The 24,890-nt window shown below is 40.1% G+C and overlaps 1 protein-coding gene across 2 annotated transcripts in view; it reads right to left on the reverse strand.

The window, feature by feature from the left end:
• The window catches only part of LOC142160400 (formin-H-like), a 228,848-nt gene extending 207,055 nt beyond the window's left edge, over positions 1-21,793 (reverse strand). For both annotated transcript variants that reach the window (XM_075215301.1, XM_075215300.1), the window contains exon 1: positions 21,674-21,793. In XM_075215301.1, coding sequence (XP_075071402.1) covers positions 21,674-21,703 — 30 coding nt within the window. In that variant the 5' untranslated portion in view covers positions 21,704-21,793. The remainder of the gene's footprint in view (positions 1-21,673) is intronic.
• Positions 21,794-24,890: the final 3,097 nt, after the last annotated feature.

The raw sequence follows: 24,890 nt of genomic DNA on the forward strand, positions 1-24,890 counted from the left end.
TTTTCTACCTCAACCAAACCTCTGCATCTGGTATGAGCTCAAGATCAAGGGAAATATGAGGTCAAGCAAATTTTGGATTCTCGCAGGTCCAGAGGCACGGTGCAGTTTCTTGTGGATTGCAATGGCTACAGTCTAGAGGAACGTTCTTGGATCAAAGCTCCTAACATCCATGCTTCTCATCTCCTCAAACAGTTCCACAGATTTCCCAACAAACCCTTTTAGGGTGTTTAGTGTCCACCCTTACAGCAGGGGGTACTATCACAATATTACCCATCCTGGTTCCAGCGCCGTCCTGCTTGCTCTGCTGCCTGACTCTTCCAGGAGTCGGCACACATGACGGCTTGTTGGTGCAGCAGGCTATTCAAAACTGCATCAGTACTTAAGCTGCGCTCTGACACTCGTGCAGTGTCAGAGCATCTTAGTTGCTCTGTGTCTGACTCCTGGAACCGTTCCTCTGTGCTTGCTCCAGTGTCCCTCCCCAGGGAGTTCCTCTCTGAGCATTTCTTTGTACAGAACCTCTGCCTGCGCTGACCATCCCTCTGCCTGATTGTACTGTGTACCAAACCTATTCCTGGACTGAGCCAGGCTTTCCCTTGACTCAGCGTTTGCCTGCTGCTTGTGTCCTGTTTTTCCCAAACGTGTAACGATTTTTGGCTTGTTGTGACTTTCCTCCTGTTTACCATTTGGGCTACTCTGCTACACCCTTGTGTACCGACTATGGCTTATCTGACCTCGCTCCACTATGTTCCTGTGCATGTCTGTTATTGTGCTTTCCTCTTCTATCAGCAGTGCTACACCCTAAGGTGACCTTCGAGTTCTCTGCAGCAAAGCCCATCCTGTCTTGCAGCGGTTCAAGGTGAATACTAGAGAAACTCATTAGACTCCGCACCTCTGGTCAATCATAGTTAGTTCTGGAGTACTGATTATCTCATCTCACAATGTTATAATTAGACTCCCTTATTAAGAACCATTGTGCAAGCCTGTTATCTCCAGACTTGGTGGAGCATCAGCATAGGGTCCAGGAGTGAGATGTCAGTAATTTTACACCCACCGGGAGATAAAGGCTGCCGGTGGGTTAGCCAGCAAAGTTAGATCACTCCCTCTACCCAGAAGCCATGAACATGAAACCACAGCCAGGTAAAAAGGCTGTGTTTCTTGAGACCAGAAGGGAGACTCAATGATTCATCAGAGAGATTGTAGAATTTGTGATGGGAAATCTAGTTCATTTTGGAGATTAGTTCATTCTGATCTAGTTTACTCAAAAGATTAATTCAAAAGATTAGTTCATTTAGTTCATTTTAGTTCAGTTAGTTCATTTATCTCATTTAGTTCAGTTAGTTCATTTAGTTCATTTAGTTCATTTAGTTCATTTAGTTCATTTAGTTCATTTAGCTCATTTAGTTCATTTAGCTCATTTAGTTCATTTAGCTCATTTAGCTCAGGGGTGGGCAAACCAGTCCTCAAGGGCCATAAACAGTTCATGTTTTTTGGATTTCTTTAATCATGCACAGCTGAGTTAATCTATTTGGCTGGCTCAGTTATTATCCCAGCTGTTTCTACAGACAGAAATCCAAAAAACATGAACTGTTTATGGCCCTTGAGGACTGGTTTGCCCACCCCTGATTGAGCTCATTTATTTCAGTTAGTTCATTTAGCTCGTTAAGCTCATTTCGTTCATGTAGCTCATTTAGCTCAGTTAGTTCATTTAGCTCATTTAGTTCATTTATTTCGGTTAGTTCATTAAGCTCATTTAGTTCATTTAATTCATTTAGCTCATTTAGCTCATTTAGCTCATTTAGCTCATTTAGCTCATTTAGCTCATTTAGCTCATTTAGTTCATTTAGCTCATTTAGTTCATTTAGCTCATTTAGTTAGTTCAATTAGTTCGTTGAATCATTGATCTAAATGATTCAACTGAGCCAAAAGAGCCAAATGAACTATTGAACTACTGAGGGAGGAGAATGACTCATGACAATATAGTTCAGTGATCAGCTCCAGAGTCCCAAACAATGTCTGAGCACTGCAGTGCCACCTGTGTTAGTTTAGAGGTACTGACTCATGAGTATTGCATGAGAGAGCTAAATAGGAGTGCTGCTGTATTAGCACCTACAAACCAGTAGCATATTTAGCACAGATAGGAAGTGTAGGGAGAGGGGAGTTCAGGACACAGTACCAAAGCCATAATTAAGACTAATAGGACAGTGATTTTATCACAAAAAGGTGAGTAGCATGAGCATACACTCACACAGACACTCTCCCTCACACTTAGGCTAGATTTACTAAACTGTGGCTTTGACAAAGTGCAGATGTTGCCTATAACAACCAATCAGATTATAGCTATAATTTATTTAGTACATTCTACAAAGTGACAGAGTAAAGAATACATAAATTGGTACTCTTGTATCTTTGGCTAGTGTTAGGAATATGGTAAAAACTTGGGGTAGATTAGGTGTTAAGTCAGTGTGTTTATTTGCACACAACAGGCAGCTATAAGTGATCATCAGTAGTATATTCTGCTCCCCCTCCCCCATTCTTATTATTTTCTTTACCTTTTCTTATAAATGTCCAATTAGAAAATACATTAATTCTACCTGCAGCATGGACAGGGAGTAATGCAGATGGAGGCTGGGGGCTGGGAGGTTTTTTTAAACTACTCATACAAGACAATGTTTTATGTAAAAAGACAACGAGAACAATGGTGGTGCTTCAAATTGCCTGTTTGTTTGCTGTTTGTAGCAGCCATTGACAAGCTTTGTACAGAAGGCTTCTATGTGCCAATTTGTACGTAAACATATTTCTTTATAGAGATGGCACATGTTTACTTAAGGATATAGGATGGAAACAGAGCCCCCAGATAAATAGCAGACACGCCAAATCACTCTGCAATAACTTTTCCACCTCCATTATATTTCAATGGTATTGGGGCAAAGTTTAAATGTAAATCAATGCACCATGCGATTGTTGCATTATTGCGTCGTTTGGCTACAAGAATCTTGCTCCATCTGTAAGTCTATTACATAAATCATATAGGACAGTGTTGGCTAACCTGTGACACTCCAGGTGTTGTGAAACTACAAGTCCCAGCATGCTGTGCCAATATTTAGCAGCTTATTGCTTGAAGGGTATGCTGGGACTTGTAGTTTCACAACACCTGGAGTGTTACAGGTTAGCCAACACTGATATGGTGGATATGTAAAAATGGGGTTAGAGTGCCTTAAAAGTATTGATCCTTTATTATTAAAATTTACTAACATTGCAAATCTGCACTGAAATCATAGCGACCAGTTAAATTAGAACATATCTGTCTAATACACATTACTATAAAAGCAAATATTTGTCTGACTGCTATGGTTAAATGCAGATTTGCACCTTTGAGCAATGTTAGAAGATATTATAACCATCAGTGCTCATTCTATAGGTCTACATGACAAACATAGCATCACTTGCCTATTTCCTTATTCATGGCAAATTAATAGTCGCTAGCATTTCCAAACAATATTCTGGGCACTTCTGCTGAACCAATGCATGTAAACACACAATGCACAATATTGTCATGGTGCATGTCATGTTTAGTTTTTAATTTGTAGTTTTCAATTGTGTATTTTTTTGCCTTCTCCATTCTAATATAATGTTTTAAAATTTAGAACAGAAGACTATAAGGTAAGAAGTGTGTGTACTATGTAAAAGAATATACACTTTACTGTGCTAATAGTCAAAATTGAACAGTTGAGACATTTCCCGGACAAATATTTAAAACTCAACTGTCCCTAAAAACCAGGGACAGTTGACAACTATGCTATTGCGGTCTTCAATATACACCTTTTAAAACTGTATTCATGTCCTTTAATAATAAATGAAGACAAATGTTTAAGAGAAAAGATCTAGCTGATCCAATGATTTTTGTTTTCTCTCTACACTGCACAAGATAGGGAGATGCATTACTGGCATTTCAAGCAGTCCCCTGATAACACAATATGCAACACACAAAAGAACAAATGGATAAAAAGCTGATGTTTCTATCTAAAGCTGGCAACAAAATCGAGTTTCTTATCCCTGGAATCGACTGCCATTGGAATTTCAGACATACTTCATGAGATAAAGAATGTTTAATTTTCTCAACATCTCATTCCTTTTTGGCTAGATTTGAAATTCTGATCTGGCAACAAAATTTCCATCTAATAGAAAAAAGGCCAGTTACTTGTCTTACATATAAATTGTTTTTGTGGAAGATTGCAAGAAGGGGATTTCTAATATCCTTTATAATACACATGTGATGTTAATATATAATAGCATTAATTATGTGTTTGGTTGAGTGCAGAGTATCCCTGCTTTTTGTCTATACAATGTGGGCAACTCCCTCTTGCACCTCAGTCTGTACTTGGAGAGTGTAGAGGATCTATGTCTGTTTTTGTTTATACAGTGTAAGTCCCCTCTCTCTTGCACCCCATTCTTTACATTAATTAATTACAACTTGTGACAAGAGAGTCCCAGGTCTCCCATGACTGCTAGTGCTTGGGAAAGACTTGCCTTTAAAGCTATGTGCAGGTAAGCCTTAAGTCCAGATAAAAAAAAGCATTGAATTTGATCATGTTAGAACTGACCAGAAAGAAAAGACTTTGGCTTGAGTTGGTCAGCTTAACATATATTGCATCATGTAGAACTAGCATTCCCTGTTTTAATAGAAAAAAGTAGTTAGTACAGCATTAACTATGTGTTTGGTTGAGTGCAGAGTATCCCTGCTTTTTGTGTATATACATATATATATACACATATATATATATATATATATATATAGTGCAAATAAAAGAAAAATGTTGTCCGGCGCTCAGAAACAAACAGAATTTAAAAATCACTGTGTCAGCATAAACATAAAGGAGAATTTTGTGCACAATATAGCTATATTGGGGTTAAGCTCACCTGCCGGACGTCAAGGCATCTCCTGTAGGCGAGTCCCTAAGCTAGTGATACAAATTTACATTCAGGGTGTTCCATTTAAAACCTTCCCCTGAACCTCCATCTTATAAAGCCTGCAGCACCTCTCACTATTTTCTAGTTTTTTGGGAGTTGACCACTCCCTACAAAGGTGCTGCAGGCTTTATAAGATGGAGGTTCAGGGGAAGGTTTTAAATGGAACACCCTGAATGTAAATTTGTATCACTAGCTTAGGGACTCACCTACAGGAGATGCCTTGACGTCCGGCAGGTGAGCTTAACCCCAATATAGCTATATTGTGCACAAAATTCTCCTTTATGTTTATGCTGACACAGTGATTTTTAAATTCTGTTTGTTTCTGAGCGCCGGACAACATTTTTCTTTTATTTGCACTTGCACATTGGTCCTATTTGTCCTTGGCTGCTGTTTCAAATGAATTTATACACTTGTACACATTTCATTAATTTAAAGAAGCGCCCTTTTTTTCTCTCTCTCTCTCTCTCTCTCTCTATATATATATATATATATATATATATATATATATACACAAAAAGCAGGGATACTGTCCCAGCGATTACTTTTTTTTAATGAAGACTCCGTTTTCTGACCTGGGGTAAATGTATCAAAGTGCGAGTTTGCCAGCGTGTTTAAATCGCGGCAAATCGCGGGTGTTTACCCGCGAGTTTTGAAAAAAAAAAATGAAATGTATCAAACTGCGATTTTGACACTGATGTTCAAAATCGCTGGTCATCTCTGGCGATTTTGCGCGATGTAAACACTCCCAAGTTTAGCTAACTCTCCTGTGTTTGGCAAACTCTCCTGTGTTGTAACAGTGAGTTGTTAATACATCACTGTTACACTGCCCTGTCAGCTCCGGCAGCTGTAAAAACTGTAAAGAATAGATCAAAGTGAAAAAAAAAAAACGCGTGGGGTCCCCCCTCTATTCCAGCTTAACCCTAATGCTGCCTGACTAGTGCTGGTCCCGTGAAAATCGTGGAAAAATTTTGCGTGGGGTCCCCCCGATTTTCACTTTACCAGCACTAGGCAAACCAGCCAGGGTTGGCGGCACTATAGCAGTGGGACACACGGCAGGGGTCCCCCTGCCATAATTACTAACTAACCCTAGACTGTTCAGCGCTGGGCTGGATACCCTAGGGAGTGGGGTCCGCCGAAAAAAAACGAGTAGGGCCCCCCTAGAAAGAACCAGCCCAGTGCTGATAGTACTAGAGCTCTCCCTACTACCCCTGGGCTGTGGGTAGTAAGGTAATACGGCGATAAAGAATGAAAAAAATAAACGGACGCCATTTTGTTTTGTGGAACTACAAGTCCCAGCCAGCCAGGTTGCCAAAAACAGTGTGGCCATGCTGCTGCTTGTATAACTACAAGCACCAACATACCCACGGCAGCCAGGGCATGTTGGCACTTGGAGAACCACAAGTGCCAACATGCCCTAACAAGAAATCAAAAATGACTAAGTCCACGGCGCAAAGCAATGTATCAAATCCAAAAGGCAGCCTGTAGCAAACTATATAGGAAACACCAATCCCTATTAAATATATATATACACACAGCAAATTTGCAAACAGGCGCCAATCATCTGTCAGTTCACCAAAATATAAAATCAAAAAAGTCCAGAAAAAATATATATAAATGTAGAGGAAGTTCTATGTTCCAAAAGGCACAGTTATGGAATCTTCTGATCAAGTCGAGTGTTCCAATATTCCTCATAAGTCATACATGCAAAAGAGAAGGAGAAAAAACATAGTGCAATCCACATATATATAAAGAATGTAGATGGAGGAGAAAAATCCCTATGTACTCCGTGCAATAATAGATAAACGGGAACACCTCACGTGATGATGGGTTAAACTTAACCCCTCAGGGTTGCGCACTCACCAAATAGTATAATAAAAACAAGCCTGTACGCAAGATGCAACTCCCCAGACTCGTCGGTCCTCCAATCCACAATATCACTCGAAAATACCGGACAGATAGCGCGGTCAAATTATGCCCAAGATGTAGCTCCCCACAAACATCGATCCAACAATGCAGAGCTTCCTTCAATTAAATCGAACTCCAAAAAAGGGAAAATGCTCCATAGTGTGACAACGTATGGGTAATTTATTGCAAACAATTAAACATGAACAAACAAATAAAACGTCAGGCGGGACCTGATCAGTAGGGATAGATGGACCCTTACCGTGCTCAGAAGGGCAAAAAGCGTGTCTAAATGTAGTGAGTCAAATCCCGGGAAACTCACTACAAAGCTCCGTTCTGCCAGTAATCACCACTCGATCAACGGAAGCAGGAACACTTCCCACTGCAGGTCTCACGTCTGACGTCACAAATCTCCCGTCAGCCTGATTTTTCTCCTCCATCTACATTCTTTATATATATGTGGATTGCACTATGTTTTTTCTCCTTCTCTTTTGCATGTATGACTTATGAGGAATATTGGAACACTCGACTTGATCAGAAGATTCCATAACTGTGCCTTTTGGAACATAGAACTTCCTCTACATTTATATATATTTTTTCTGGACTTTTTTGATTTTATATTTTGGTGAACTGACAGATGATTGGCGCCTGTTTGCAAATTTGCTGTGTGTGTATATATGCCCTAACAAGCCCTAACAACCCTGGCTTGCTGGGACCTGTAGCAACCCCATGCAAACACCAAATTCCATACAGAGCAGACCCTGGTCAGAATTGACCTTATGAACCCAGTGCTGTGAGACATCAATGCTAACCATTGTGCCACAGTGCTGCCCAACCTGCAGTCTTCAAATAAAGTTTGGAAAATAAATGTGGTGGGGTATGAATTATGGGTGGAACACCTCAGGCCAAATTTTTACGTGAGAAATAGGAAATTCCTGTGCCAAATGCGGAATACGACAAATATTCCGTTTAAAAAATTTTGCTAATTTCTATTTCTAAAGTTTCTGGGACCTACTGAACTCTATGTATCTCTGTAATTGCAGGCTTGTTGTGTTTCTCTAGGTCCTTGAAAATCAAAGAGTTAACGTGCTTTACTTTTTTCAAATCCAGCATTGTACTAGTGACATAGTAAGTGTGCCTTTAGCCTATTTAACTCATATAAAAGCATTGTTCAAAAACAAAGATCCTTTACACTGTGTGTGCTTAAAAGATGAAAAGCCAGAATTTTTACATTCCAAAGCCTAAAGCAAACAGTGCATTCACGCTCAACATTCATGAGCATAATACCCTACACACAAATGTGCATCTGCAGAGTTCTAGGATGATATGGGACTGTTTTGTTTAAAGTGAGTGAGTAAATTAGAGATGAGCAAAATTTCAGAAAATTTCACAAAATTATTTTGCAGCGGCATGCAGTTCTAGTCCATTAGAAATGACGTCATTTTAGTACCCAGAGGTCCCCCTGGCAGCCGGCAACGCACCGGAGACACCGCTGGCTGAAAATAAGTTAAGTAAACATTTGTTTTGTATTTTTTAGTAAATAAAATATTTTTTTTTACTTTTTTTTTACTTCCCAATTTTTTTTTTTACAGTATGAATGGTGAGACCCGGGAATTACACGGGTTGCACCATTCATACTGCAGGCGAGTGGGGTCCAAACCAAGAATTACCCCTCGCAAAATCCCGGGTCTAAGTCCCGGGATTTTAGACCCGGGATTTTGTGGTTGGACTATTCATACTGCACCAAGACCCGGGTTTTTCAGCGTGCCTCTGCAAAAACCCGTGGTGCAGTACGAATGGGGTATTACACTGCTATAGAGAATAAAGTATTAATGTGAGCCCCACACATTGCAGTCAATATCAGGTGGGTCACCCTAAAATGACCACAATTTTAACTATTTGATATAGAATAATCAGCATGTTAGTATACAAGGCCAGAAGATAACTGCTAACAGTCTCCATTGAATCTGGAAATGATATGGCTGCTCTACTGGAGGTGGCAAACAGCTAGATATCATTCAATTTGTTCACCTATCTATCTCATAAGCAGTGGGACAAGTATTAATGAATAACAGTGAATCAGTGAAAAAGTAAATGGTCAAGAATTGGAGGGCAACCCTGTGTTTTCTAGTTTTAGTATGATGTATTCTAGAAAATGTATCCATATGTGGTTGAAACGATGGTCAACATTGCTGCCTTACAGTGCTGGATAATGGGTTTAATTCTGACCACAGGGTAAATGTATGAAACATCAATTTCTGCAAGTCGCCGGAAATTGGAGACTTTGCAGGGGATATTTAAAGCGGCGATGGCTTGTAAAGGCAAGTTTGCCTTTACAAGTCATTGCCGATTCCCGGCAACTTGCAAAAATCGACATTTCATACATTTACCCCCAGGACACAACCTGTATGGAGTTTGTATGTTTTTCCCATATTTGTGGGGGCTTCTTCCAGGTGCTCTAGTTTTATCCCACAATCTAAAGACATATCTGGCTAGTCACTTTGGTAGTTCCAGGTTCGACATTACATGTGAGACCTCCCAGATAATTTTTCTCACCATACAAAATCCAACTGGATCTTATTGCTCAAGACCAAAAATGTTGTTTGACAATTATCACCAAGACATGTGTTATGTCATCAGCCAGGGCCCTTTTTTTTGCATTGCTGTTTGTCAGGAAGTTCATTTCATCAGATTTCTGCAATTTAGTCTAGTACATTTGTAAAAATTATCTACATACTAGGTTATCTAATAATAGGGAAACATAAAGGGCACACGTTTACAAGGTCGACATATGTAGAAAAGAAAGTATACACGCTGTCAAGCTGATATGTTTTGCAGACCCTGGTTAAAATTCAGTTGATGGTCTTTCTGATAAATGTAAGATAAAGGTTTCACTGTTCAGAACTGACTTTAGCTTGGACTGTCACAAAGAGAACATTGTATTAATGTTATATTATTTCCTCCTTCTCCGTGATTACGGAAGCAGGCCTGGACATGCTCTAATGTGTGTAATCAGTTTAATATAAATAATTTGATTCTCAGCTAAATAGAGTTAATAAATTTGCCTTTCAGATGCTGCCAAAATCTGTAAAATGCAACCTGGCTGATATCCTGGTTCCTATATTCTGCTTGCCCTTCCTTTGTGTTAATCAAGCTAAAATTGTGATTTGACTAACCAATTAGTAAAAGTTTGTTTTCTGCTATTTTTTTCTCTTTGCTCATTAAAAAAAGAAAAATCCCTCAGGTACTAATTAACCAATCAATTAAAAAAACCACCTCTAATATAAATGAGTAAAGAGGAAAACATAGTACAGGTTTGTGCATATATATATATATATATATATATATATATATATATATATATATATATATATATATATATTTGAAAGAGTCGGGTTGGTAATAAAGAAGATGGAAGTTGACTGTGGTGTAAATTCTGCTCTGCGGTCTGGTCAGCTCATAATAAGGCAGAAGTTCAGGCAGAAGAATTTATAGGGTAATTCTGAGTGGAACCCTTTTGAGTAAACTCCGCAAATATCCTGAGGAACTGTTTTAAAAAAAATCTCTAGTTGGTGCATAGCTTTAACAGTCAGAGCTACTACAGTGGTTTAACAACTTTAAATAAAGAAAGCATCTGCATTAGTATATATAAAATAAATAGGGGAGGTCATGTGGCAAGTGCAGGAGCTACGGTGCTGCAAAGTGCATCACTTTGGCCCCTCCCCTATGGAAAAATTCCACAATCACAGGGCCAAAATGACAACATTTGTGATCAATTGCATCATGGAGGCTCCCATCCGCACACTTCACTAGGAAGTGGGTAGGGTACAGGATAAAAGCTTTCTCTCCCAGGAGTCCAGGAAACCAAACCGAAATTTGGAAGTCCCTGGACATTCAAGGAGAGTAGGCAAGTATGACATATAGCAATGTTTTGGGAAAGCCATTTCACGTTGGAGACCCTAGAACCACCAAAAAAGCACAACTACAAAAAAATCGTACAACACATTCATGTTGCTTTTTATCCACTTATAGACTATTACACAATAATAACAACATTCTACCTAGCAGAAACGGTCTGCTCCCAGACTTCTCACTTTATTTAGAAATGGAGTTACCTGTGCTTAATTAATTTAAAAAACAACTTGCACATCAGTTAGTTACTTCAGCATGCATTAGCAAATAAAGTCCGAGCTTCAGGAGCAGAGGCATCATCCTCAGGCTAAATTACATAAATATTAAAATCAGTATGATTCCTAATGTTTTGCCAATGAGTGGCTGAGGGATTTTTCTCTTGTTTGCATTGTAGAGACTTATCTCGTCAAATCCACGCATCCCATTGGCTAGCAATGGGACGCTGCCCTCAACTTCCGGGTTGCCAAGTGTGCATCTGCGGTCTCTGTCCGTTGCTAGGCAACGGGACGTCCGTACTTCCGCTCTGACTGCCGATACACTAATGAGGAGTACCTCAGGGGAATTTAAGGGAGACTCTGGCACCATTAGGGTGCCAGAGTATTGGTTTCACTTACCAGTCTTTTGCCTGCATCTGTTCCCTGTGTTTGTTCCTGACCCGGCTTATGTCTGACCTTGCATTTGCATTTCCTGACATTTGGCCTGCCATTGACTGTTCTTTGGATTCTCCTTTTGTTCCTTGCTGTCCGTTGGTTCCAACCCGGTTTGATTGACTATGCTTTTCTACTCTATTACTATGCTGGTTGCCATTTTGGAGAACCACAACCTGCGCACCCTCTTCAGCGAAGCACAAACTCCCTTGCGGGAGGGGTCCCTGGTGAATACCGAATACCAGGGGTGCGTTAGACTCTGCGCCTCCTTGTTTGGCTGTGCAAATACCTGCTAGTAACCTGAACGTGACAGTATACTCTGGCCAAGAAGACGAGCGGTCAGAATGAACCTTCCACTCGTGATCTTCTGCTACATCTCACCCCAAAGAGTGTATCAGCAAGAATAAAACCAAGCTCAGTTGTTGCAGTGCCTTCAGGGGAGAGTATCCCATATGAATAACCTCCAGGAATCCTTGCCGGCTAACCCAGCGCTCGTAGTGGTCACAGCATCCTCTTCCACTACAGCAGCTACCGTTAGCACTTCAGCTTCCAGAGGTTTACATTTTCCACCCCCTGAGAAGTTAAACGGTGACCCCAAGAAATGCCAGAGCTTTCTAAACCAATGCACCATCCATTTTGAATTCGCTCCCCAGAATTATGTCTCAGAACGTTCCAAGTTGGCTTACATAACTTCTCTCCTCACTGACCGAGCTCTAGCCTGGGCTTCCCCTCCTTGGGAGAGCAACGACACTATACTTCTGAACTATTCCCGTTTCATCGGATATTTTTGAAAGCTATTCAATGAGCCAGGACGCGTGCCACCTGCAGCTTCTGGACTGCTGGCCCTTCATCAAGGCTCCCTAACTGCCAGTCAATATGCAGTTCAATTTTGAATCCTTGCTTCTGAGCTGCATTAGAATAATGATGCACTTGTGGCTACCTTTTGGCAAGGCTTAAATGAATGCATAAAAGACGATCTGGCATCTCGTGATCTTCCACCTAATTCAGATGATCTAATCTCTCTATGCATCAAGGTGGATATACGATATAGAGAACGTAACCAGGGGAAGGACCGCTCTCGTCGAACCTTCCCTTGTCTGTCTCCACAGTTTCAATCTCTCTTAACCTCATCTGAAGAACCTATGCAGAAAGGCCGATCCCATCTCTCTCAGGAGGAACGAAACAGACATATCAGAAACCATCTTTGTCTTTATTGTGGTGAATGTGGTCACTTCCTCTCTTCTTGTTCCAAGAGATCGGGAAACACTCCGTCCTATGCAACGTTAGAGGGGTCATCCTAGGATCCAGAGCTACTACTCCCTATTCCACCAAAGATGCCAAATTCCTCATGTCTATAGTTCTTCTTGCACCGGACAGTCCCCAGCAGTTGTCAGCCTTCGTGGACTCTGGATCCGTGCGGAACTTCATATCCACCGAGTTGGCCTTCAAGCTCCGTCTTTCCATTCACCCCTTGCCACAGCCTTTATTCCTGACCGCGATAGATGGTAACCTCGTCACCAAGGGCTCCATCGATCGCATTACCAGTCCAGTACGGTTGTCAGTAGCAGCTCTCCACTCCGAATGGATAAGTTTCCTAATTCTTCCACAGTCTACTAATCTGGTAATTTTGGGACTACCCTGGCTCTGGTTACATTCCGTCCAATTTGATTAGCATCATGCCCAGGTTATCTCCTGGGGTTCCACATGCAAGCATTGATGTTTGTCTCCAGTATTTCCTGCCAGGTCCTCTGTCTCTTGCCTCACCTCTACGCTCACCCCACCCTCCCTGAGCCTTATTCAGAATTCTTGGACGTCTTCAGCAAGACTGCTGTGGAAACTCTACCGCCTCACTGTCCTTGGGATTGCCCCATCAACCTTATCCCTGGCAAAAGGATTCCCAGGGGTAGAGTATTCCTGTTGGCCTTACCTGTGACCTAAGCTAGGACAGCCTACATTTTTGTAAACCTTGAACGTGTGTTTATCCGTAAATCCACTTCTCCCACTGGTGATGGATTCTTCTTTGTTAAAAAAAAGGATGGATTGCTTAGACCTTGTATTGACTACCGGAAACTGAATGCCATAACTATCAAGAACCGCTACCCTCTTCCACTCATTTCGGAGCTCTTTGACTGCATTCGTGGAGCTCAAACATTCACCAAACTTGACCTCAGGGGAACATTTAATTTGGTTCAGATTCGCCAAGGCGACAAATTAAAAACTGACTTCAATACTAGGGACGGGCACTATGAGTACTTGGTTATGCCCTTCGGGCTATGCAATGCCCCAGCAGTCTTCCAGGAATTCATCAACAAAATTTTCAGTTATTTGTTATATTCTTCCGTGGTTTTTTATCTTGGTGACATCTTGATCTTTTTTTAAAGACCTTTCCTCTCATCAGGAACATGTCAAAACCGTTCTATTTAGTCTCCTTGTGTACCATTTGTATTGTAAGCTGGAAAAGTGCTTATTTGAACAATCTCAGGTACCCTTCCTCCGCTATTTAATCTCAAGTACAGGGTTGCAGATGATTCCTAAAAAAGTAAAAGCTATCCTTGATTGGCTTTAACCTTTTGGCCTTTAAAGCCACTCAACATTTAATTGGCTTTTGTAACTACTACCAGCAGTTTATCAAAAATGTTTCCTCATTAATCGCAGCCATCACTTCATTCACTCGTAAAGGGGGACAGGTTAAAGACTGGCCCCAGAAGGCCATCACTGCTTTTAGATCTCTGAAGGAGGTCTTCTCCGTTGCACACATTCTAAAATAACCAGATCAATACAAACCATTTTATCTGGAGGTAGATGTTTCCTCAGTCGGTGTGGAGGCAGTTCTTTCCCAGAAAAATTCCATTGACACCTTTTCTCCTCGTGGATTCCTCTCCAAAAAAAATTTCACTCTGTGAAGCCAACTATGGCATCGGTGATAAGGAGCTCCTGGCAATCAAGGTAGCCCTGGAAGAATGACGATACCTCCTGGAAGGAGCCCTTCATCCCATCACGGGTTTCACTGATCATAAGAATCTCACTTACTTGCAGTCAACACAATGTATGAATCCTCGGCAGGCCCGTTGGTCACTTTTCTTTTCCAGATTTCCACTAATCCCGGCCTTTTTGTGTTGGCTCCAAGAATGTCAGGGCTGATGCTCTTTCGAGGTTGTTTGACCCAACTGACTACTGCATTCCTGTTCCAAGACCCATCATCATCCCACTAAAGGTCCTAGTCCTAACCAAGTATTCACCCAAGTCACCTCCGGTTGGGCGGTTCTTTGTGGAGGTCCATCTTCCTCCTAAACTTCTATCCTGGCCCCAGGATTCCAAATTTATCAGACACGCGGGCATTAAAGAAACTATTGCACTCTTGTCTCGTGATTATTGGTGGCCTTCCTTGAGTTCCGATGTCCACAAATACATTGCTACCTGTGACTTTTGTGCCCGCCACAAGACACCTAGGCGATCTCCAGCCGGGCTTCTTCTACCATTTCCAGTTTCAGAATCTCCATGGACAAGCATTTCTATGGATTTTGTCACAGATCTCCCCGATAGTCATGGGTTCAACACAATCTAGGTGGTGGTGGATCGCTTTTCGAAATGAGCACACGTTGTCCCTCTCAAGATGTTACCTTCAGCTTCTGAGCTCGCTCTACTTTTTTTCAACCATATCTTCCACCTCCATGGTTGTCCCCTAGAGATCATCTCCGATCGAGGAGTACAATTTATCTCTAAATTCTGGAGAGCCTTTTGCAAACATCTTGGTATTCAACTAAAATTCTCCTCAGGCTACCATCCTCAGACCAATGGGCAAACTGAGCGGATCAGCCAGGATCATATTTGGAGACCTTTCTCCGTTGTTATTGTTCAGACCATCAGGCATCCTGGAGTGAATATCTTACCTGGGTGGAGTTCTCTCATAACAACCATCAGCACGAATCCACCCACAATTCTCTTTTCTTCACTAACTTCGGTAGACATCCTGTCTTACCAACCTTTTCTGAGGACTCCCGTATCTCTGTTCCCACTGTTCAAAATAATCTCCGTGACTTTTCCAGGATCTGGTCTCAGGTCAAAGACAGATTGTTGGAAGCCTATAACCGACACAAACACTTTGCGGATCGGCATCTCAGAACCCATCCAGTTCTTCATGTAGGGGACAAGGTGTGGTTATCCACTCGTAATCTCAAACTCAAAGTTCCATCTATGAAATTTACAACACGTTGTATTGGACCCTTTTGCACATCACATACCATCAATGCTGTTACCTACAAACACCGGTTGCCTCCCTCTCTCGTGTCCACAATTCTTTTCATATATCCTTACTCAAACCTTTAATTATCAATTAATTCTAGGAACCATCTTCCTCCTCCCCCTGTAAAATCAGTCATGGGAGATAAATATGAGGTTGAACGTATCCTTGACTCCCATAATGTTCAAAGCATAATTCAGTTCTTGGTGCATTGGAAAGGCTATGGCCCTGAAGAGAGATCATGGGTGGACAAGAAGGATTTACACGCTCCCGTCTTCTCTTCAAACTCCTCGGAGCCAATCTTCCAAACACGCTGTTCTGGAGAGAGGGGAGGAGGTTAGTGTCAGACGCCGCCTCTACACTGTCTCTATGTGTGAGAGGCGGCCGTTTGTCTCGGCCGATCCACGCGTCCTGTTGCCTAGCAACGGGAAGCTGCCCACCACTTTCTGGTTGCCTGCGCGCATGCACGGTCTCAGCCACGTCCCATTTCTAGGCAACGGGACGCCCATACTTCCGCTCGCTGACTGCCGATAATCTGCCCACCAATGAGCAGTATGCCAGGGGAATATAAGAGAGACTCTGGCACCATTAGGGTGCCAGAGTATTGGTTTCACTCACCAGTCTTTTACCTGCATCTGTTCCCTGTGTTTGTTCCTGACCCAGCTTATCTCTGAACTTGCATTTGGATCTCGATTTGTACCTTATTTCCAGCTCTGGTTTCCTGACATTTGGCCTGCCTTTGACTATTCTTTGGATTCTCCTTTTGTACCTCGCTATACGTTGGTTGCGACCCGGTTTGATTGACTGCACTTTCTACAAACTACCTTTGCGGGGGTCCCTGGTGAATACCGGGGGTATGTTAGACTCCGCGCCTCTTTGTTTGGCTGTGCATATACCAGCTAGTAACCTGAACGTGACACTTTTTCCATGCCTACATAAGGTAAAAGCTTGCCACACAAACTTGTAGCACCGTACAGAGAAATATTCCTGTACAGTTTTCCTGTCAGTAGAGGTTACCATTTTATTTTGATGCCTGGGACATAGAGAGACAAAATGACTGTAGGGAGGTTAATTTTTCTTTTCTTCACACAAGTCATCATTCTCTACAAAATAACTGACAGTCAATACAATTAAGTTGCTTTTTGGGCTTCGAATTTCAACTTCATTGAGAAGGAAAAGATACAAGTGATAGTGACAAGAGCAGAATAAAATAGGATCTTTTGCACTAGTCAGTACATTGTAAGTTCACCATCTGAGATGTCAATGTATGAGCAGGCCATTTATACACTTAGATAGCTAATGGTACTAATGGTAAATGGAGGAAACATTTGTTTTTTGCCTTTTTTCCCTTTTGATTTGTAAAATATGCACCATTTGAGATAGTAAGCAATGTACTGCCTAGATATTTGAAACCGTTTATGAGTCATAACAAGTATTTTGCATTTAAAGTAAAGTTGGGCGGGGGTGGTGAAAATATGGACACAATTTACAATGGAAAAAAACCTGCAAACATCTATTGGACTCCAAAAAAATGTGAGTCAGCATAGCGGTAACTAAGTAGATATAAAATAAAGTTAAGCAAATCAGGCGATGCAACCTCCCAACTGTCTGGAATTAGGCTGGACAATGCCGATTTGCGAGTTCTGTCCCGTTTTATCAAATGGGACAGCTTTGTTTGCTTGCTCAAAAAGTTGGGAGTTACTGATGCAACATAAGTGGATATGTGCCACCTATACCTTCCACTGGTGCTTTCGGCAAATAATGGGTATTTGGAGGGGAGGAGGAGAGAGGATATGGTGCAGCCTAGCACTTTAAAAGCACTAGGCACTTCCCTTTTGTATGGTCACACCCCCTTCATCAGGTAATAATGCCCCCATCATGATGGGGTGACCTGATTGAAGAAGTAACAAAGTTGGGAGGTATGTGCTATATACCAAGCTCAGAAGTGAAGATGAAGAGTAGTGAAGATGAAGATTAGAATAATCAGAAGTCATTCACAAATGACAGTCACAATTGGTATTATTTGTAGATATTTTCCCCAAGAGAAATCTAGCAAGAATGAGTGCCAGAGAGTAAGCTCCTTTTATAAAGCTATGGACATGTGACATTTGTTGTCCACTGTATCAATTAATCCATCTCTAGTCCCCAGATGCTGTTTTTATATACTATAAAATCTGATAGAGCTTAGTTTTACCTGGCATAACATGAGTGAGGTCACAGAAGGGCACAATGAAAGGAAGCATGCTTGTTGCATGCATAACAGTATAAGGTTTTAGGATGTAATATAAACATTGGGACTGCATTGTATATAAAACTAATAAATGGCTCTGGACAGTTTCTGACTTTAATTTAATTTCAGAAAGTAATTTATTTCAAGCTATTGGAATGTTAATTAAAGGACATTATATTTAAACATTACTTGTACTTGCTTAGATCTTTAGCCAGGGATGTTCAAAATGGTCTCTCCACTTGGAGAAGGCCATTGTGTGCACTCAAAAATATTTCTGAGAATGTAGCCTACCAATTCACCAGGGATTAGTGACATCACAGATGCATTCAATAGGAAATAGTGCATGAGTAACAATTTTCAATTGACAATTGATATCCATACAGCCCACAAAACAACAGCTTACATTGCCATACCTGCCAACATTCCTGGAAAATCTGCAAATTGAGAACAACACTCATCCCTCCCTAAGCACCATCCACGTTTCACTTATCCAGGACGATCCTATCAAGTATTGTGGTTTTTCTCTTTAAAGTCACATGTATATGAGACAATTCATCTGGATCCACTCTGCATACGGTTATTGAATTTCATCGGTTACAAGACATGTATATGGGACTGTTTAAGGACCTCATTGAACATATTCTTCATCAAATATTATGGTATCAATTATTTTGAATCTGTGACCATATCCTTCTTTGTCATAGAGTTCCATTTCTCCCTGTTTAATACACACCTGCATCCTGTAATGTGATTGTTTGCTAGATTTATATACATTTAGGTGAATACCCATTGAGATCATTATATTACTGTTACAGGTTTCCTCAGTTGAGTTGGCTATTGGCAATAGACTATATTTTATAGATTATTATTGATATCATCATTGCATCAAATGCTCATTATTTAAATATACTGTTGATTAGACACCATCTGTACTCCTCAGTTCTGGTTTACCTGTTAAATAGTTTTTCTATATATATATTTTGACATATGTCCAATCCACCTAAACCATGGCTGATCAGCCCAAACATCTCTATTGGGTGGTTGGGGAAGACCCCTTTTGAAAATCAAGGACTGTTTCAGAAAAATCGGGACTGTTGGAAGATGTAATGATGTGTATAACTGACAGGTACACATTAAAGGAGATGCCCACCTTCTATCAATAGATCCTCATTAGTTCTTATACAGAACAATATTTGTTTTGCTAAATACAGTGTTGTCTGGCTAGATCTCTCCCAACCAGTTTCAAATGGACAGACAGAGTATCGTCAAGCCAGACGGCCGATAAACTGCGACAGTCACTATGATAACAGTGGTGTGACATAAGGAGTGGGAGTGTAAACTCATTGTCAGGTTCTGAGGTTCACCAAGCTGACCTCTTACCAAACCTGGTAAATTTCTCCTAAATGCTGCAGAGCTCAATGGCTCCAAACTCAATTACATGCTATATGTATAAAACACATAAAATGATTCTACGAGTATTTATTGATGGTGACCACGGAGCTCCACTTACCCCCTCAGAAATGTGTGTGTGTGTGTGTGTATATATATATATATATATATATATATATATATATATATATATATATATATATATATATATATATATATATATATATATATATATATGTGTGTGTGTGTGTGTGTAAGAAAAAACATAAAAATAAGAAATTCTCAATTAAAGGGAACCTAATGGGTAAGTAAAAGTGGTAAGCTGATGAATCAAGCAGTATCATCCCATCCATGCAATAGGACAAATACTCAAACAGCCCCTGCCACGTAATAATTGTACATAGGATTATTTGTATTGTTGACATATCTCCTAACATTTAAAAATTATTCCCAACATTTTGATATTTGGAAAGTGGGACTGTCATACTGAGGTACAGTTCAGAGCTAAGTATTAATGTATATTCAGGAAGACAAAAGGTACACACAACATTGCTATTAATGAAGTGACATAACATGGAATAGAAAGTGAGAGGCCCCTGCTTGGTAGAGCTTGCAGTCTAAATAAGATGCAGGGAATGTCACAAGGTACAAGTGTTTTTGTTGTTTGTGCAGAGGACCAGCCACATATCCACATTTGTCAAATATTTCTAGATAGACCAGCTACTAGTGCTTGCTATATGCTACAGTATTGTATTTATTCCAAATTATTGCATACTATCAAAATCAGTTTATTTTAATTGAAGGTAGCCATCTGCCTTTATGCTTGGATAAAAATAGCCAAATATTCTAGTTTTCTTGAAAATGTTTGCCCAATAGAAGCATTGCCTATGAGATGTGAGTACACAAAGGACCAATGTTTGTTGTGCATAACAGCACATGCCTCTTATTAATTATTATTATTATTATTATTATTATTATTATTAATATTATTATTATTATTATTGTTATAATTATAATTATCTTTTTTATGCACCAACATATTCCACAGTGCAGTACAATCAGCTTATTTTTTAATTTAGTCCATGCTATAGTCCATGGTCAGCGAGCTTACAATTTAACTCCTAATACACAAAGTAGGGAAAATTAAGTGTCCCATATGTCATTGAGCCATGGGAGGAAGCCAGAGAACTTAGAGAAAACTCAGAAGAACTCAGGGAGGACATACAGACTTCACACACATAGCATGATTTTTCTAAACTTTTAAAATAAAGGGGATGTAAACACTGTTTGTAGGTAGGGTACATTATAGTTCTTAGATGAATCCTATTCAACTATAATGTTCCACACTGGAAACTTGAAAAACTAGATGAGCTGGACTGAGATTCATTTAGTTTGAGTGTAGCGTATCCATGTTACTGTACTTATAACATGTAGTATACTGCAAGGTAAACATTTATATTGGGTTTTAAAATCATGAATGTCTCAAGTTCCCAGTACTGGTATGCCTTTACCATTTTGGAGATGCCTAACCAAAGTTATTTTAACTGTCTGCAACAATGTAACATTGATAAAATAAGCATTATGTTTAATAAATAAAAAGCTCCAAACAGAATTAAAACTTGACTATGAACTATTCAGTGCAGACTGTCCTCTGTTTACTACCTAATTCACATGCCCCAACACACCCATGCTTCCTTGTCATCTTATGAAGTACAGAATACATTTGCAAATAAAGTAAAACATATTTAAGAGCATTTAATATCGTACAAATAGCTCAATAATCTATAAACCATATCAATCAGATATCAGGTTTTGCTGCTTTAACCTGCACTAGGCCACTATTCACTTGGTTACTGAGAGGGTCATTTACAAATTGACACTTGAGAGCACCACAAAATGCTTTGTTTTTGCACCCGTGCGCTTAGATGATCCATCCTGTGCACAAGTCATTTTGAGTTGAAATGGCTGCGCACCCCTCTGCTCAGCCTCTTCCTTTAGGGGTGTCCTCTGCTAGGACACCCCTAAAAATAGTTCCTCTCCATCCAAATATCTCATTTATATAATCAGGCACTGCAAAAGAAACTTGCGTTGCTGCAAAACTAAGTGCGCCAGCTATTTACATTGCAACTTCTCTCACTGCACGTGCAAACTGTTTACCCTTTGGCACTAATCTAGATGCTATATTGTGTCATGTTCATAAATAGATTGTTACTGTACTCACATTGATACAAATCTGCATGAAAGTTCAAAGATCTTATTTTTCTCTTCCCTCAAGTTTTTGATTTACCATCCAGTAAAGTTCTCTACCATAAAACTGCTTGTTCCTGAACCTGGTGTTTTTGTACTTGAATTGAAAATATTAACTTGGTTGCTCAGCTGACTTACCTGATTTGGTTGCTTTAAGCAGGCAGCCATAACTTCAGTTAAACTTCCACTGTATGATTACCCTGAGCCGTAGAGAGGGAAGAACCACACGTACCAGATTCACAGTAGAGGTTCTCAGTCTTTTTGGCTAGCTACTTCCTTGTGTACCTGAGAGTCTCTACAACTTCCCTGTTCTGATTTTTTTTTTTTTGTCAAAAGTATAAACATTACCTTGGCAGTTCTCAGATTTCACTTTTACCGGCATCATTGTGTTGTTGCACACCCCATAAAGGGACATACTCCATTACCAATTTTCAGCTTCATTTCTACCATGATGTCTCATCTTTGCCTGTACAGTTCAGGGGCTGCAGAGCTATAATCCACAGCAGCTACATATACTAACTGTGGGGCCTATTTATGAGCCTTAAACCATGCAGAAACTGATTTTTCCCCATGATTTAGGCATTTTTAAGTAAAGTGGCCATTTAAGAAAAGCCTAACACAGGTTATATCAGAGATATCTTGTTCTGTATTAGGCAAATTAGTACATGAAACTGCATTCCCCATAATACTCAATTTTATCAAGCTCCAAAAAGCTTAGCTTTTAGTAGCATGACCCCGTTGGCTAACACCATCTGATGATAGAGTCAGTCCTTCAAGCATATGGGGAGATCATTTCGGTAGAGAGATCTTCGGATCCCTCTCTACAGCCTTCCTGCTCTCCAATGCATTTATTTACATAACTGAATATGCGCATGCGCAACCCTAGGTTGCTCATCTGCAGTAAAGACCCTGGGTCAGTACCCGGAATCTTCAGTAGAAAAAAAGTAATCGCCTGGAAAGTCTCCTAACAGCCCCGACATGATTTCTTTATTAAATTGCCCAAAAATGTTATCTGCCATCGTTGTGATGAGAGATGATAATAAACGGGGCAAAAACATTATAATTATTAAATAGGCCCCTATATGAGAGAGAGAGAGAGAGCACAGTGATTTTATTTTCCTTTAAAAGAGTACAAACTTCAGGCATTTAGGAGAATGAATTGCCGTGCTTATATGCAGCATGTACATTTCATGTGTGTCTGGATGTACATGGCTGACCAAGTGACGCTAGATTTGAAAATACAGGGTTTTATAAATACCCCACAACAATTTCTGGCCTAATTTTTATCCCTGTATAAGTACTATCTAATATAATTTTATTTTGACAATAAGCAATGTTAGGCAAGCTTATGCCAATTTTCAGAATTTAGCTATAGTGAAGACACAAAGCACAACAGTTGATCTGAAGCTGGGAAGAATTTTAGTGACATCTAGTGGATATTTAGATACAGAACAATGCATATATTGTTTAGCTTTGCAGAATGCAATTAAAATATATATATATATATATATATATATATATATATATATATATATATATATATATATATATATATATATATATATACTAGCAGAATACCCGGCGTCGCCCGGGATTTAAAGAATTTTAAGACACAACTGTGTTACAAAGTGTGTCTCTGAGTTTGAAGAGACCAGTTACTGGATGAAGCAGCATTAAACCATTCCCAATATTTAAGAAATGATCAGCAAACTGACCGTCCATTGTGTTGCCATGCAGAGAAACTCTCATATTTTGCAAAGTGCGAACATGCCTGCAAAGATGTGATGATTTAAGGCATGCATTAATTTCATCCGCCATTGTTCCTTTTGGAATGACCGGCAATGTTTATCGAAAATCTCCAGCCAATAAAACAGTGACTCCACCCATTAGTAAATCATTGCCTCTTAAAAATTGAAGTGTTTGATTGAGGGCCTGTAAAGCATTTTTGTGTGACATGGTGCATTCATCCCATACAATGACCTGACATTGCTGCAGAATCTGAGTTTTTTCTGTTTGTTTAGTGATATTGCAGACGTGAGTTTCACTTCGGGCCAGATTAAGCGGTAACTTGAAAGCTGAACGTGCTGTTCTTCCACCAGGGAGCAAAGTTGCAGCAATTCCAGAAGAGCCCACAGCAATAGCTATCTTGGAATGTACTCAAATTTTAGCAAGTAACAACTTGATGAGAAACGTCTTACCTGTTCCTCCGGGTGCATCCAGAAAAAATATATTTCCCCTTTTTTTTGGAACTTCTTCCAAGACATTGTTCCAGACATTCCAGAGTTATGGTCGTTTTCGATGATTTTTAGGTGTTACCCCCCTCGCCACCCCCACCCTTAGGAGTGCTAGGGGTGTCTTGCCCCTACAATATTTGTTGTCAGACTGTAAGTCATATGTGTACCAGGTTTGGTGTAAATTGTTCCAGACATTCCAGAGTTATGGTCGTTTTCGATGATTTTTTGGGTATTACCCCCCTCGCCACCCCCACCCCGTAATGAATTTCAATTTTAAATTTTTTTAGTTGCCTCCGTCATGTTTTAATACACTCGTATGCAAAATTTCATGATCTTTGCTTGAAAAATGTGGATTTGTATAGAAAGACAGACAGAAGGACAGAAGGACAAATTTTCTCTTTTATATATTAGATATATAAATATATATATATATATATATATATATATATATTTGTGGCAAGAGCCCGCTACTGCAGAAGCTCATGGAAACAACAACTTCCTTTTTATGGTGCTTTATTGTCAGGATGGTGAATGTTTGGCACCGTATACTTGTACAGCAATCATGGAGACCCTAAACACTAGCTATACATAGTCCAGCTCTCTCTCAGGACCAGCCAGCTCACCCAGCATTGGTCTCAGTTAAACCAAACTTAAACTATTGCTTTTCATACATAGGTCTTTACATTCAATCTAGGTGCATTACTGCACAAATGTTTTACTCTACTTCCCTGCTTTCTCTGCATATTGCCAGCTAAATGCCTCCTTTTGTTACAATATATATATGGTAGAGAGAGATGACATTTTAAAAACTGTTTGATTGAATATTCACCTCCTTCCCCATTTGGGAGCAGAATTCCTATCCCTACACCAAACAGAGCACAGTGCAAGATGAATTGCCCACTGTCATTACAGCTGTGTTTAGACTATAATGGGATAATAAGAATTTAACAATATAGGCCAATGTAATAACTAGAGATGCTCAGGCTCGGTTCCCCGAGAAGCGATCACACCCGAACTTAGCAGATCCGAGTACCAAGTATCGTGCGCCCTCGGAATTGAAAACGAGAAAAAACGTCATTGTTACGTCGTCTCATCTCACAAGCTTTGGATTCTATAAGTAC

This window comes from Mixophyes fleayi, chromosome 6, assembly GCF_038048845.1.
Source record: "Mixophyes fleayi isolate aMixFle1 chromosome 6, aMixFle1.hap1, whole genome shotgun sequence".
In the NCBI taxonomy this organism is placed as follows: Eukaryota; Metazoa; Chordata; class Amphibia; order Anura; family Limnodynastidae; genus Mixophyes; species Mixophyes fleayi.